Source organism: Ovis aries, chromosome 7 (assembly GCF_016772045.2).
Source record: "Ovis aries strain OAR_USU_Benz2616 breed Rambouillet chromosome 7, ARS-UI_Ramb_v3.0, whole genome shotgun sequence".
In the NCBI taxonomy this organism is placed as follows: Eukaryota; Metazoa; Chordata; class Mammalia; order Artiodactyla; family Bovidae; genus Ovis; species Ovis aries.
The window spans coordinates 2,363,338-2,380,619 of record NC_056060.1 but is presented as its reverse complement, the minus strand read 5'-3'; the positions used below and the strand labels follow the sequence as shown (position 1 = coordinate 2,380,619).

At 35.9% G+C, this 17,282-nt stretch overlaps 1 protein-coding gene across 1 annotated transcript in view; it reads right to left on the bottom strand.

Moving 5' to 3' along the window:
• YTHDC2 (YTH N6-methyladenosine RNA binding protein C2) overlaps positions 1-17,282 on the bottom strand; it is a 71,990-nt gene that overhangs the window by 47,171 nt on the left and 7,537 nt on the right. The window contains exons 3-9 of the mRNA XM_015096775.3: positions 15,811-16,007; positions 14,265-14,464; positions 12,937-13,103; positions 8,189-8,291; positions 7,217-7,373; positions 2,910-3,017; positions 361-509 (exon numbers count right to left, since the gene is read on the bottom strand). Of these exons, the coding sequence (XP_014952261.2) occupies positions 361-509; positions 2,910-3,017; positions 7,217-7,373; positions 8,189-8,291; positions 12,937-13,103; positions 14,265-14,464; positions 15,811-16,007 (1,081 nt within the window). The remainder of the gene's footprint in view (positions 1-360; positions 510-2,909; positions 3,018-7,216; positions 7,374-8,188; positions 8,292-12,936; positions 13,104-14,264; positions 14,465-15,810; positions 16,008-17,282) is intronic.

Genomic DNA, 17,282 nt, shown 5'->3' with positions numbered 1-17,282 from the left:
CAGTCCTTTCTCAGTTTTTTCCTAACTTAGCTAATCTTATATTGTTTACATCATAGGTCCTTAAATTTTTAACATGACAAAATATCAAGCAATGATAATGTATATACATAATAACTATATTTTCTTGAAACAATTTATAGAAAATATTGAAATAATTTTCACTCAGAATGAAACAATAAAAGATGTCACATTACTTGAAAAAAAGTTTATAGAAAGTTATTCTGAAAAATGTGTTGCAGTCTAAGATAAAGTAAGGGAATTATGCTTTAATAATGCAATACAACTTATAATCTCACAAAATATTGTTTAAAGTACACAATTTTCACTCAAACTATCAGTGTAAAACCACTGAGGTCTTACCAGCTGACTGAAGACAGCATCACCACCATCATCCAATAAATCATACTCTTCAGTCACATTTGGGATAGCTCTCTGTCTCTGAGATTCAGGCTTGAAAGTATTCTCTTGAGCTGAGTACCATTCTGTAAGTGTGGTTTGCTGTTTTTCCTCTAAATTAATTACCAAAGAAAATAAGTTGATACATTCTTTGTTTTATGAAATACATTTCTTTAAAAGAATTAAGTGAATTTGAAAACATCTGAAAGTTGGCCTTATTTTAAAGTTACTTTTTAAAAAATTAATTAATTAGAAACATTCAATGAAACATGTTCAGTTCTGTTCAGTTCAGTCACTCAGTCATGTCCGACTCTTTGCAACCCCATGAACTGCAGCACGCCAGGCCTCCCTGTCCGTCACCAATTCCCAGAGTTTACCTAAACTTATGTCCATCGAGTCGGTGATGCCATCCAGCCATCTCATCCTCTGTCGTCCCCTTCTCCTCCTGCCCCCAATCCCTCCCAGCATCGGGTCTTTTCCAATGACTCAACTCTTCGCATGAGGCGGCCAAAGTATTAGAGTTTCAGCTTTAGCATCAGTCCTTCCATGAAGGTCTCCTTTAGGATGAACTAGTTGGATCTCCTTGCAGTCCAAGGGACTCTCAAGAGTCTTCTCCAACTCCACAGTTAAAAAGCATCAATTCTTCAGCACTCAGCTTTCTTCACAGTCCAACTCTCACATCCATACATGACTACTGGAAAAACCATCACATTGATGAGAAAGACCTTTGTTGGAAAAGTAATGTCTCTCCCTTTTAATATGCTGTCTAGGTTGGTCATAACTTTCCTTCCAAGGAGTAAGTGTCTTTTAATTTCATGGCTGTAATCATCATCTGCAGTGATTTTGGAGCCCAAAAAATAAAGTCTGACACTGTTTCCCCATCTATTTGCCATGAAGTGATGGGACCGGATGCCATGATCTTCATTTTCTGAATGTTGAGCTTTAAGCCAACTTTTTCACTCTCCTCTTTCACTTTCATCAAGAAGCTTTTTAGTTCCTCTTCACTTTCTCCCATAAGGGTGGTGTCAGCTGCGTATCTGAGGTTATTGATATTTCTCCCAGCAATCTTGTGCTTCTTCCAGCCCAGCGCTTCTCATGGTGTATTCTGCATATAAGTTAAATAAGCAGGGTGACAATACACAGCCTGGATGTACTCCTTTTCCTATTTGGAAGCAGTCTGTTGTTCCATGTCCAGTTCTAACTGTTACTTCCTGACCTGCATATAGGTTTCTCAAGAGGCAGGTCAGGTGGTCTGGTATTCCCATCTCTCTCAGAATTTTCCACAGTTTATTGTGATCCACACAGTCAAAGGCTTTGGCACAGTCAATAAAGCAGAAATAGATGTTTTTCTGGAACTCTCTTGCTTTTTCCATGATCCAGTAGATGTTGGGAATTTGATCTCTGGTTCCTCTGCCTTTTCTAAAACCAGCTTGAACATCTGGAAGTTCATGGTTCATGTATTGCTGAAGCCTGGCTTGGAGAATTTTGAGCATTACTTTACTAGTGTGTGAGATGAGTGCAACTGTGCAATAGTTTGAACATTCTTTGGCATTGCCTCCAAAGAATAAAACATGTTATGTTGAACCAAAAGGAGACATGAAACTGCTTTAAAAAACTTCATCTGTTCATCTACTGGTAAGAAGTTTACTTCTATAAAAGTACAAAATTTAATGAACAGTATTTTATCCATGTAACAAATATTGTTTAAACCAATGACTAATATCCACATAGCACTTTGAAGGAAATCATTTACTGAACTTCTACCACCATGCTAGTTGTTTGAGATACAAGTTATATAATCAGAGCCAGAAATTTTATAATGTACACATTAGTGATTCAACATTGCACTGTGAAACAGGCATTGCTAACTGCTTTTTTTAGCAAAATCCAAAGAATTTAAGATTATTTGTCCAAAGTTATACTAACTAAACAAAGGAATCAAAACTTGAAGTCAAGTATTCCATCATGAATAATGTAGTTAAAAGTAACCAGAAGGAACTTAACCTTAATTCAAAAGTGGACATATAGCATAAATCACAAGAGATATATTAATAGGCAGATCATGCTACATTTAAAATCCAGATGCAATTGATAACAATTTCAAGATTTGAAGTACTCAACAGTTATAAGAAAGATGAGCCTTTCATCACTCACATACACCTCTCTTCTTTCTTCACCCACCTCTTGCTCCCACTCTGTAACATATGCTGGGGGACAGCCAGCATATAATCTTCTCCCTCCTTAAAACTGTGGCTGAATCTCTGGATGCAGACACTCGGCCTATCCAGCTCTGGCATTCCTTTTCAATTCCTCTCCATAGATTATAACTTTTGGACATAAACCACAATATAAAAGGTCCATTTGGGACAGTAGTCTAATATAATATTTTACAACTATACACAGAGAGAAATACTTTCAAGTATCTTTGTATATGTACAGTATAAGACTGGAGTACTCTAAAAAGTCAGTATCAATAGTAATTTTCTTTTTTATTTGTTTGATAAAGAGCTTACCTCGTTGTTTTTCCTTTTTGTATTTTAACATTTCTTTGTTTGTATATCCAGTAGTTCTTAAAATGTCTTCCAAAAACATTTCTTTTACTTCAAATGGTCTTCCTTGTACTAAATAATAGGAGTATTTTAAATAGTCAACTTGCATCTTAGAGGTAATTTGCATAAAAACATGAGATTCTCAAATTAATAAATCTGAGTATTAATCCAAAGGCAATTCCATAGATCAAGTAATCCTCATATTGCCCTTTAAATATAACTTTGATAGACAACTGATATTTGCATGTTTTTTCCAATGTTTGCTATTCGCTTGTGTGTTTGGCATTATACTAGGTACTAGGAATATAAACAGCAAGTAGAAACAGAGTTCCTCCTGTTCTCCTGAAGCTTAACGACTGCAGTCTAGCAGGAGAGTCAGACCTTAATCCAGTAATTCAGAACAACAATGTAAAAATAAAGTTGTGAAAAGTCCTGTGAGAGAGAAGTACAAGATACCATGACAGTACATAATAGGAGAACTTGAATGAGACGAGAAAAACATCTTCACTGAGAAAAATGAGAGCCAAGAGAAGGAGGTAAACAAAATAATTAAGCTACACAGAGAGGAAAGAGTGCAATATGAAGAAGGAAAAAAAAAACACAAACACACACAAAACAGTATGCACAAAGGCCCTATCGTGTGAAAGAGTATGATGTTCTCAAGGATCTAAAAAGCCAAGCTATTGGAACATGATGTGAGGAGTGGTGTGTAGAGGGGGCTATAGTTCAAGATGAGGCCAAAAAAACAGGTCTTATTAAGGTCTTTGTTTAGGTCTTTGTTCTGAGATAAAGGTCGTCCAAAGTTTTAAGCTCCTGAGAGTATTTAACTCATCAAAATTACACTTCAGAAAACAACACTCTGGCTGAAACCTGGAGAATGGATTTAAGAGGGCACAGTAGATGGAACAGACCAGGTAGGGGCAACTACAATTGTTCAGGCTGAAGAGGACAATAACCTGAATAAGACTGGTGACAGGAAAAATGGAAGGAGACGGACAAACTCTAGATAGACAGGAAGTAAAATCCACAGAACTCAGCATTAGATTAAATATAGAGGAATGATAAGGAAGTGTCAACCACAGCTCTTAAAAGTCTAGCTTAAAAAACTGGATAGAGGAAGATGTCATTCTCTGAGGCTGACGAGGAAAGCTAAAGAAAAACAAGTTGGCTTATGGGAGTTGGGGTTTGGTTTTATACATGTCAAATGTTAGTTGCCAAAATGAGCTTACATTAGCAGATGCATAAATTTTATGTGCCTTCAGTTCAGTTGCTCAGTCGTGTGCGACTCTTTGTGATGTGATGGACTGCAGCACGCCAGACTTCCCTGTCCATCACCAACTCCCGGAGACTGCTCAAACTCATGTATATCGAATCAGTGATGCCATCCAACCATTTCATCCTCTGTCGTCCCCTACTCCTTCTGCCTTTAGTCTTTCCCAGGAATAGGGTCTTTTCCAAAGAGTCAGTTCTTCACATCAGGTGGCAAAAGTATTGGAGTTGCAGCTTCAGCATCAGTCCTTCCAAAGAACATTCAGGACTGATTTCCCTTAGGATGGACTGGTTGAATCTCCTTGCAGTCCAAGGAACTCTCAAGAGTCTTCTCCAACTCCATAGTTCAAAAGCATCAATTCTTCAGTGCCCAACTTTCTTTATGGTCCAACTCTCACATCCACACATGACTACTGGAAAAACCATAGCCTTGACTAGACGGACCTTTGTTGGCAAAGTGATGTCTCTGCTTTTTAATATGCTGTCTAGGTTGGTCTTATGAACAAAAAGTCCTACAGGTTGTGACCTAGGTCATTTGGTCAATGGTATGATTAACTAAAACAGGCAACACAGAAGAAGCAGATTTTTTATCTATTTTTTTAATATATTCTTTTTATTTCTTTTATTTATTTTAGTTGGAGGTTAATTACTTTACAATATTGTAGTGGTTTTTGCCATTCACTGACATGAATCAGCCATGGGTGTACATGTGTTCCCCATCCTGAACCCCCTTCCCACCTCCCTCCCCATCCCAACCCTCAGAGTCATCCCAGTGCACCAGCCCTGAGCACCCTGTCTCATGCATCGAACCTGGACTGGCATCTGTTCATATATGATAATATATATGTTTCAATGCTATTCTCTCAGATCATCCCACCCTTGCCTTCTCCCACAAAGTCCAAAAGACTGTTCTATACATCTGTGTCTCTTTTGCTGTCTCGCATATAGGGTTATTGTTACCATCTTTCTAAATTCCATATATATGTGTTAGTATACTGTATTGGTGTTTTTCTTTCTGGCTTACTTCACTCTGTATAAGAGGCTCCAGTTTCATCCACCTCATTAGAACTGATTCAAATGTATTCTTTTTAATGGCTGAGTAATACTCCATTGTGTATATGTACCACAGCTTTCTTATCCATTCATCTGCTGATGGACATCTAGGTTGCTTCCATGTCCTGGCTATTGTAAAGAGTGCTGCGATGAACACTGGGGTGCATGTGTCTCTTTCAACTCTGGTTTACTCGGTGTGTATGCCCAGCAGTGGGATTGCTGTGTCGTATGGCAGTTCTATTTCCAGTTTTTAAGGAATCTCCACACTGTTCTCCATAGTGGCTGTACTAGTTTGCATTCCCACCAACAGTGTAAGAGGGTTCCCTTTTCTCCACACCCTCTCCAGCTTTTATTGTTTGTCAATTTTTGGATAGCAGCCATTCTGACTGGCGTGAGATGGTACCTCATTGTGGTTTTGATTTACATTTCTCTGATAATGAGTGATATTGAGCATCTTTTCATGTGTTTGTTAGCCATCCGTATGTCTTCTTTGGAGAACTGTCTGTTTAGTTCCTTGGCCCATTTTTTGATTGGGTCATTTATTTTTCTGGAATTGAGCTGAAGGAGTTGCTTGTATATTTTTTAGAAAGGATTAGTATTCAGTTAGGGCATATTAGATGTGAATTGCTTATAAACCTCCTAAGTCCAAAGCTCTGGAGAACAGGTTGAATTGGGAAATAAAGATTCAGGAGTCATCTATATAAGAGGAAGAAGTCAAGGGCAAGAATGAGATCTTCCAGGGAAACAAACTATGCATTCCCAGTATCAAGTAGAGAGCAGCATAGAGTGGAAAGAGAAAAAGCAAAGAAGTCAAAAAAGGAAGGGAAAGAAGGGAAAGGGGAGGGAAAAGAAGAGAGGAAGAGAAAAAAAGAATGGATCATGGGAATAATCCTCAAAAATACCAATATTTAAGCATCATGCAAAAGAAGCCCACAGAGGAGACCAAGAAAGTACAGGCTATAACAGAGAATGAGACTTAGGAAGCAGTGCTGGCAAACAGATGAGCATTCCACCAAAAAAGGGGGAATGATTATGAGAAATACTATAGCAATTTTAAGAAATATTTTTATATAAAATTTGAATAACAGGCTTGGCAATTAAATCAGTTTCAAAACATCACTGTTAAGAATGCATAAATGAACAACCCCATAAACTTCAGAAATGTAAATCATTTCAGCCTTTCAGAAAAGTAAAATGGTAAAACCATATTACTGCTAAAATTAAAAATAGACATACTTTTTTACTCAACAATTTTACTTTTAAGAATCTATTCTCAGAAATAAGAGTACATATATATACATAAAAAAGAATATGTGTATGAGGATGCTCATAACAACATGGTTTATAGTTGGCAAAAGGAAGGATCCAGGACCAATGTGAATGTCTATAAATTAAGAAATGGTTAAATAAATCATGGTACATTCATATTAGGAAATATAAAAGCAGCTGTTCAATATAATGAACTATATCCTACATGTTTGAACTGAGGTAAACACACTGAAGTAAACACAACTTTTTCAATTTTTGAGAAGAAAATTAATAATTTTTTTAAAGATTGGTGGAAAAATCAGGTATGATTAAAGGGTAAGGACAAAAGTTCAGGGGCAATATATTCAGAAGTACATGGGAAGTAAACATGGGAATACAACTACTCTGTTAAACAGTCTAGCAATAAAGGTGAAGCTGTAAGAGAGAATTTAAAGAGGAATACAAAATTAAAACATATCTCCTTTTAAGACTAGAAAAATGGCTCACTACACAATACCAAAGAGTGAAAAAGGAGAGGATGAAAATATACAGAGATGACCAATTAAGCACATCTCAGAGAAAACAGAAAAGGATGCTCTATATATCAGAATATTCCTTAATATTTATATTTCAATAAATAAAATCAAGCCAAAAGAGAATTCTTTTGTAAAATCCTGAAGAAATCTGATGATTTTACTTACTATATATCACTGGACAGCTCCCAAAATATCTTATAAAAAGATTTACATCTAAGGCAGCACTAGAAAGAATTAGTTTCAAAGTTGGGTGCTTCTGCAGTAAATCTCTTAACTTCGTAAGTAAAAAATCACTAAATCGATCCCTTTCATGAACTTCATCCTGCAATAAACAAACCATGGAACAGTTAAAACATAAAATAAGTGAAGTCTTTAAAACTGTGGCACTGCTGAGTTTCACACTAAATCAAGTTAAATGTGGAAACAGTCAATTAGTGAAAATTTTGTTTTACAGACAATTTAGAAATACTCAGATATTAACAATCCTCTGTGGGTAACGTATTGCCCTTTTTCCCACAGAATGTAAAACTGCAGAAACTAAAACAAATTCTGAATTAGTATAGTCTAATTTAATATACTTTTAATAAATATAAAATCTATTTAAATATGCTTCTGTTAGCATCAGGACCAGGTGCATATTGTGGTTTGAATGCAGAGAACTAATAAATTTCCAAAAGCTGCTTATCACAAGCTTATAAAACTTAATCTAAGTTTTCTGACACAAACTGGATAAAAGCTTAGAATTCTTTAATAAGGTGCTAATTAATCTACTTATTTCATCAGCAGCTAGTTAATTTAGCAGCATACCAGGAAGTTAGCTGACTTTAAGTATTCTCCTAAGATATGGAAGAGAAAATAGATGACTAAGCACAGAGAAAAAAGAAAACTTTCATTATTCTGGAGACTCGAAATACATGTATCATTTTTATATATAAGAAGCACTTTTTACAAAGCTATCTATTTTCACTCACGAAAACTAACAGCAAGAATATCTTTATTTAACATAAATATTTATTTCTAATAATTATGGAAAATAAAAAGTAACTTGATTAGAACAGCCTGCTTTAAAAAAGAATTGGTTCTCACTTATATCCTATTCCAAAATCTTAATTATCTATTTAAATTTAAATATCTTACCACAATAACATGTGTCACAGTTGACAATGTACTATCTCCTGCCATCAGTGTACGAAGCAGTACCCCATTTGTGCAAAATGTCAGAAGTGTCTTTGGAGAAACCCTTTTTTTTAAAAAAAATGTACAATTACAAATCTTTTATACAATTAAACATGGCCATATTAAAATGCTAGTATCCTTAGTATTTTAGTAAGTATTACTAACATAACAGTGTACTGGTTCAGTTCAGTTCAGTTGCTCAGTCATGTCTGACTCTTCGCAACCCCATAGACCACAGCATGCCAGGATTCCCTGTCCATCACCAACTCCCAGGGTTTACTCAAACTCATCTCCACTAAGTCAATGATGTCATTGAACCATCTAACCATTTGTTGTCCCCTTCTCCTCCTGCCCTCAATCTTTCCCAGCATCAGGGTCTTTTCAAATGACTCAGCTCTTCACATCAGGTGGCTGAATGTTGGAGTTTCAGCCTCAACATGAGTCCTTCCAATGAATACTCAGGACTGAACTCCTTTAGGATGGACTGGTTGATCTCCTTGCATTACAAGAGACTCTCAAGAGTTTTCTCCAACACCACAGTTCAAAAGCATCAATTCTTGGGTGCTCAGCTTTCTTTACAGTCCAACTCTCACATCCACACATGACTACTGGAAAAACCATTGCATTGATGAGATGGACCTTTGTTGGCAAACTAGTGTCTCTGCTTTTCAACATGCTGTCTAGATTGGTCATAACTTTCCTTCCAAGGAGTAAGCATCTTTTAATTTCATGGCTGCAGTTACCATTTGCAGTGATTTTGGAGCCCAAACAAATAAAGTCTGACACTGTTTCCACTGTTTCCCTATCTATTTGCCATGAAGTGATGGGACCAGATGCCATGATCTTAGTTTTCTGAAGGTTGAGCTTTAAGTCAACTTTTACACTCTCCTCTTTCACTTTCATCAAAAGGCTCTTTAGCTCTTCTTTGCTTTCTGCCATAAGGGTGGTGTCATCTGCGTATCTGAGGTTATTGATATTTCTCCTGGCAATCTTGATTCCAGCTTGTGTTTCTTCCAGTCCAGCGTTTCTCATGATGTAATTGGCATATAAGTTAAATAAGCAGGGTGACAATATACAGCCTGGATGTACTCCTTTTCCTGTTCACAACTAGTCTGTTGTTCCATGTCCAGTTTTAACTATTGCTTCCTGATTTGCATACCGATTTCTCAAGAGGCAGGTCAGGTGGTCTGGTATTCTCATCTCTTTAAGAGTTTTCCACAGTTTATTGTAATCCACACAGTCAAAGGCCTTGGCATAGTCAATAAAGCAGAAGTAGATGTTGTTCTTGAACTCTCTTGCTTTTTCCACGATCCAGCAGATGTTGGCAATTTGACCTCTGGTTCCTCTGCCATTTCTAAATTCAGCTTGAACATCTGGAAGGTCAAAGTTCACATACTGCTAAAGCCTGGCTTAGAGAATTTTGAGCATTACTTTACTAGCATGTGATATGAGTGCAACTGTGCAGTAGTTTGAGCATTCTCTGGCATTGCCTTTCTTGGGGATTGGGATGAAAACTGACCTTTTCAGTCCTGTGGCCACTGCTGAGTTTTCAAATTTGCTGGCATATTGAATGAAGCACTTTCACAGCATCATCTTTTAGGACTTGAAATAGCTCAACTGGAATTCCATCACCTCCACTAACTTTGTTCAGAGGGATGTTTCCTAAAGCACATTTGACTTCACATTCCAGGATGTCTGGCTCTAGGTGAGTGATCACACCATCGTGATTACCTGGGTTGTGAAGATCTTTTTTGTACAGTTCTTCTGTGTATTATTCCCACCTCTTTTTAGTATCTTCTGCTTTGTTAGGTCCATAACATTTCTGTCCTTTATTGAGCTCATTTTTGCATGAAATGTTCCCTTGGTATCTCTAATTTTCTTGAAGAGATCTCTAGTCTTTCCCATTCTGTTGTTTTCCTCTATTCTTTGCACTGATCACTGAGGAAGGCTTTCTTATCTCTCCTTGCTATTCTTTGGAACTCTGCATTCAAATGGGTGTATCTTTCCTTTTCTCCTTTTCCTTTCACTTCTCTTCTATTCACAGCTATTTGCAAGGCCTCCTCAGACAGCCATTTTGCTTTTTTGCATTTTTCTTGGGGATGGTCTTGTTCCCTGTCTCCTGTACAATGTCACAAACCTCTGTCCATAGTTCTTCAGGCACTCTAGCAGATCGAGTCCATTAAATCTATTCATCACTTCCACCGTATAATTGTAAGGGAATTGATTTAGGTCATACCTGAATGGTCTAGCAGTTTTCCCTACTTTCTTTAATTTATGTCTGAATTTGGCAATAAGGAGTTCATGATTTGAGCCACAGTCAGCTCCCGGTCTTGTTTTTGCTGACTGTATTGAACTTCTCCATCTTTGGCTGCAAAGAATATAATCAATCTGATTTCAGTGTTGGCCATCTGGTGATGCCCATGTGTAGAGTCTTCTCTTGTGTTGTTGGAAGAGGGTGTTTGTTATCACCAGCGCATTCTCTTGGCAAAACTCTATTAGCCTTTGCCCTGCTTCATTCCGTATTCCAAGGCCAAATTTTCCTGTTACTCCAGGTGTTTCTTGACTTCCTACTTTTGCATTCCAGTCCCCTATAATGAAAAGGACATCTTTTTGGGGTGTTAGTTCTAGAAGGTCTTGTAGGTCTTCACAGAACCATTCAACTTCAGTTTCTTCAGCATTATTGGTCGGGTCATAGACTTGGATTATCGTGATACAAATGCTTTGCCTTGGAAATGAACAGGGATCTTTCTGCCATTTTTTGAGGTTGCATCCATTACTGCATTTTGGACTCTTTTGTTGACTATGAGTTCAGTTCAGTTCAGTTCAGTCACTCAGTCGTGTGCGACTCTTTGTGACCCCATGAATCGCAGCACGCCAGGCCTCCCTGTCCATCACCAACTCCCGGAGTTCACTCAGACTCGCGTCCATTGAGTCCGTGATGTCATCCAGCCATCTCATCCTCTGTCGTCCCCTTCTCCTCCTGCCCCCTATCCCTCCCAGCATCAGAGTCTTTTCCAATGAGTCAACTCTTCGCATGAGGTGTCCAAAGTACTGGAGTTTCAGCTTTAGCATCATTCCTTCCAAAGAAATCCCAGGGTTGATCTCCTTCAGAATGGACTGGTTGGATCTCCTTGCAGTCCAAGGGACTCTCAAGAGTCTTCTCCAACACCACAGTTCAAAAGCATCAATTCTTCGGCGCTCAGCCTTCTTCACAGTCCAACTCTCACTCACATCCATACATGACCACAGGAAAAAGCATAGCCTTGACTGGACGGACCTTAGTCGGCAAAATAATGTCTCTGCTTTTGAATATACTATCTAGGTTGCTCATAACTTTTCTTCCAAGGAGTAAGCGTCTTTTAATTTCATGGCTGCAGTCACCATCTGCAGTGATTTTGGAGCAAAAAATAAAGTCACCCACTGTTTCTACTGTTTCCCCATCTATTTCACATGAAGTGATGGGACCAGATGCCATGATCTTCGTTTTCTGAATGTTGAGCTTTAGGCCAACTTTTTCACTCTCCTCTTTCACTTTCATCAAGAGGCTTTTTAGCTCCTCTTCACTTTCTGCCATAAGGGTGGTGTCATCTGCATATCTGAGCTTATTGATATTTCTCCCGCCAATCTTGATTCCAGCCTGTGTTACTTCCAACCCAGCGTTTCTCATGATGTACTCTGCATAGAAGTTAAATCTACTCCATTTCTTCTAGGGGATTCTTGCCCACAGTAGTAGGTATAATGGTCATCTGAGTTAAATTCTCCCATTCCAATCCATTTTAGTTTGCTGGTATACATGTAGTGTATTGGTATACATATATATTTAGTGTACTGGTATATATGCTTTATTAGCAAAGTTATATGAAATATATATTTTATGTTTGATAATATCACAAATTTATTATTACTAACAGTCTTTTATTAATTAATTATTTTGTTAAAGAGTCCAAAGAGATTGTTTTTAAGATCTTAAACATTTTTAATTTGAGGATAAATGAGATCAGCTTTTCGAATCACTATACCCAAATAATTACGAGCAAAGAAACAGTACTACTTGTCAATCAGGCACTACTAAGTAGTACAACAGAAATAACAAGGATAACAATTCAGTCACTAGCACTTACTGAGTACTTTCGTAAACTTCACATCAAACTTGTGCTCTAGATGGTTTAATTAACCGCATTCTACAGATGAGGAAACTCAGGCTCAAAGAGATGATACAACTTGCACTTTATCATGAAACTATGAAACAGGATTTCTTTTCAAACTAAACTCAATAAGTTTAGACCTGACCTCAATGTTCTGTTTGCAAACTTACTTGAAGCAAAATGACCACCTCATTTTTCAACTAACACATTCTCTGCTGCTGCTAAGTCACGTCAGTCATGTCTGACTCTGTGCGACCCCATAGAGGGCAGCCCACCAGCCTTCCCCGTCCCTGGGTTTCTCCAGACAAGAACACTGGAGTGGGTTGCCATTTCCTTCTCCAATGCATGAAAGTGAAAAGTGAAAGTAAGGTCGCTCAGTCATGTCCAACTCAGCGATCCCATGGACTGCAGCCTACCAGGCTCCTCCATCCATGTAAGTTTCCAGGCAAGAGTACTGGAGTGGGTCACCAGTGCCTTCTCCAAACATATTCTCTCTGTTTAGTGAAATACAAATATTTAGTCTTTTCTAAGAATGATAAAAGGTTACAGGTGAATTGTCTTTACCTGCTTTCTAAACGGATCTGATATCCAATTGTTTGACCAATCCTTTCTCTCCTCTCTGCAGCAACTCTTTCAGCCACAGCAATAGCTGCTAACCGTCTTGGTTGAGTACAAAATATACGGCAGGGAATACCATTTTTAAAGCAATCATCTAAAAGGAACTGAGGAATCTGAAACAAATTTTAAAGTACTATAAGATGACATAACTGTATATCCAGAAAATCCATGTCAACTGAAAAATCATTAGAACTAAAAAAGTTATGTAACAGGTCCAAACATTTAAAAAAAAAAAAAAACCTTTCATATTAACTGCTAAGAATCAGCTAAAAAGTGTAATTTAGAAAGATTTTGTTCACAGTAGAAACTATAACACTTAAAAACAAAAGTATAAAGAAACAGCTAAGGTTTACATGAAAAAGATTATAAAACACTGGTGAAAAACATAACAGATGGGAATATTCTAAAAAAATATGACATATTCCTGGGCAGGAATAATCAATATTGCAAAAATGTCAATTATCTCCAAAATATCCTATAAAATCAATGAAATAAAATTCTGTTGGAATCTTTTAAATAGTGAAAAGTATAAAGAAATCAGAAATAGCCTAATACCAGGACTGCAAACACTCTTCTATAATTAAATTCAAACAGGTCAAAAAGATTTAAAATATAAGGTAAAAGTCTTGCCAACCCCTACCATTACCAACAGTCCTCTCCACAAAAATAACTACTGTTAAGTTTCTCATAAACTCTTTTGGGGGAAAAATATGCTTATGCAACTTAAAATATTTGTGTATATAAACAGGTTTTTATTCACACAAAGTCATTATTATACTTAATGTTTATAATCTGCTGATATCACTTAACAGCATATCAGATCTACCTAATCCATTTTAACATCTGCACATGCCACCTAATGGATGTGCTATCATTTAACAAATATGACTACATACAAAGTAATGTCCAGCTTTTTAAAGTCTGTTATTATTGATTTTGTTGCTTGCTATAAAGAATACTGTAGTGAGTATCTATCCTCAAATACTTTTGCAAAGACAAAAATATGCTGAGTCAAAGAGTATATAAATTTAATTTTCATAAAAATGATCAATCAGCCCTTCAAAACAATTTATACTTTTATCAAAAGAGCAAAAGATGCTGTTTTCTCAATACCTATGCAAATGCTGGATTTCATGAATTTTTAAATTTCAGCCAAACTAGTAGTTTAAAAACTATAATTATGTTTACTTTGCATATGTAGTATAAATTTGATGCAAAACTATCACAGGAAGTAAAATATTTTTTCTTCTATAAACAACAAAGTGGAAACAAACCTGTGTAGTCTTTCCAGATCCAGTTTCTCCTACAATCAAAACTACTTTATTTTCCTTAATTATTTTAACAATTTCCTCTTGTTTTTCAAACACTGGCAGAGATTGTCTGAAAGAATCAAATTCAGATTCTCCTCTTTTTACTGGAATCTGAGGTATGCCGTTGTTGAGTCGCCCACTTGTCTTGCTCATTTCTCGATTTTCTTTGAAAATGAATCAGAGAATGAAAAAAAAAATGTATATCAACAATACAGTTAAAAACATAAGTAATTAATACCTTCTAAGTGTTTCTTCTCTACTCAGTCAACATAAAATTAACAAACAATACCTCAGCTGCTTTACTCCTACACAATATTCTTAGAACATTTTACACATTTTGATATCAATTAGAAGGCAAATTTCTCAGAAGTATTCCTAGTGTATAATGTTTTAAAATGAACAAAAATCATTAAAAATAAAATCTAATTTTGATATCCTAAAATGATTCTCAAACTTGTTTCTATCAATTAGAACAAAATTTTAGAGTAGGAAACAATATACATTATACTTGTAAGGTCTATTACATGCAGTATGAAAACATGTATGAAAAAGAAAATACCCTTCTTGAAGTTAGCGTAAGATTATATGATCAAACAGAATAACGTGTAAATTTAAGGCCTTAATGTTTAACAAATCTCCTCATTGTGCATTTTAGCCGACATCTATATTTAAGCAGATAGTAATAAAAAAGGCATGATGTGTTTTATATTCTTCACATAAAATATTTTTGTGTGAATGTATTTTTATTAATAAAACTCCTTGATAGCTAGGACCATGCATTTTCTACATTCTGCAAACCTACTTCACAAATAGAAACTCTGTCACTAGAGATAATAAAAGAAATAAACTTTGGAAAATTATTTTTCCAAACAGTAAAATTACAACTTCACTTTATAACCTAAATATATATATTTATCTACCTCTGAGCAAGGTAATATACTGAAGACTCTGTCCTATCTCTTCCCCAAGGTAATATACTGAAGACTCTGTCCTATCTCTTCCCAGAAGCTGAAGCCCTAATTCAAAATTCCACTCATAGTGTATCACGGCAGCATAATATATAATAGTAAAGTCCAGAATTTGGAGTCAAACCCCAGCTCTGCAGTTTACTAGCTGATTGAGAGGCCTTGAACAAATTATTAAACTTCTCTGAGCCCAGTTTCTTCACGTGTAAAATAGGGAAAATTCTTACCTTGGAAGGGTTGCCATGAGGCTCTATATCAAGTTTACTATACTGTCCAGCACACAATAAGTGCTCAATAAACGGTTAGCTATTACTGTAACATGTAAAAAAAGAAAAAAAACAAAAACCCTGTCTAACTTAATAACATGTCTTAACACTGCATTTCATTACAAAATTTTTACAAATTCTAATCATTTCAAACAAACTTATTCACAATGAGAAATCTTAATGTTGTTTTAAAATGTTAAAAAAATTTTAATGTTAAGTGGAAAAAGAATAGTCATTCAACAAAAGGATAAACAAGGAATCTCGCCAGAAAATACATACCAGCTTCAACAGCAAACACATTTCCTCTTTCTGTTTTAGGCAGAAGTTCAGTACGCTCTTTATTGGTGACAGGAAATCTCTGAATTAGGCTCCTAACAGCATGTTTTGTATTATGAGTCAAATTACAGGTCATCATTGCATGAGCTGTTTCTGATCCATCTTTCTTCTTCACAGTTAGGTATCTATTTGCTCCCTTTCTGAATATTAATAAAAATCATTTATTTACTATATAAGTCAATTTGTTCACATATGATGTACGGCTACTTAGAAAACATGTCTCAAGCAAAACATTGAAAAAGATCAAAATGCTTTGAGATAAGATGCTGAAAATCTCCAAAAATTTCAGTAAAAGGAATTGAGTGCCAAAGAGGCCACAAGACCATTTTCAATTAAAATTTCAAAATGCTTCAAATCCAATTTTAATCAGCAAAAAAATGCTTACTTACCCTTAAAGTTTATCTTAGCAGGCTTCATGGTGGATGAAACATCACCAACTAATACATGCTGGGAAATACACAGAGGGAAAAAATCAATTTGAACAACAGAACTAAAAATGATAATGAAATGCCATGGTGGTCCAGTTATGACAGTGATCCAGACTAATATATCCCACTGAGCGTTTTCCCAGTATGCTGGTAATGTCACACTCCCATGAAAAACCTGTTAAGAAAGACAAGTTTAGTGGCTGAACAAAAAAAATCAGCATTATTGATAAACATTTTCAGATGTATACTGGAAAAAATAAATAAAAAGAAATCTTTCAAAGTTTCCGGCGCCAGCTTTTGATTATAAGGTAATGATGATTTATAACTGTTCTCAAGTTACTAGATTCTTCAACGAGTCGTAATTATATTTTTGATGACTTCTGTAGCTTCAAGAGTACTAAGTACAATGTCACACACAAAGAAAGTTCTCAGATGTATCTTGAAGGATTTAATAATACATGTCTATAATCTAGTACAATGTAGTATTGGTAAAGAGCTCAGGCTCTGAAAGCACATAGACTTGGATTTGAATCCTTCCTCTACCACTTACTAGCTGTGGGACCACAAGCAAATTATGTAATAGCTCTGAGCCTAAGATGATGATGATGATGATTATACCTGCCTCAAAGAACTATTAACATGATTAAAAAAGATAGTGCATAAAGGGCAGTATCTGTTACTATGTACATACTAAATATAGTAAATGAAAGCAATTATTATAGCCAGGAAAAAATATCATTTCTTACACCAAAAAAGTTAACCAAAACTTTATAATAAAATTTTTACAACTTGTTAATGCCACTATCACCTTACAAAAATGAGCAACAAAGCCACAATGAAAAGTACATGTATAATTTTTCTAATTCTCACTAGATTTAAAATTTTTTCAACAATACCTTCATTATAAAATGACATGAAACCAAAGATTAACCTATAGTTTTAGCTATCTAAGTCTTCTAAGTCTTGGTCTTCAATTTACCAAGATTT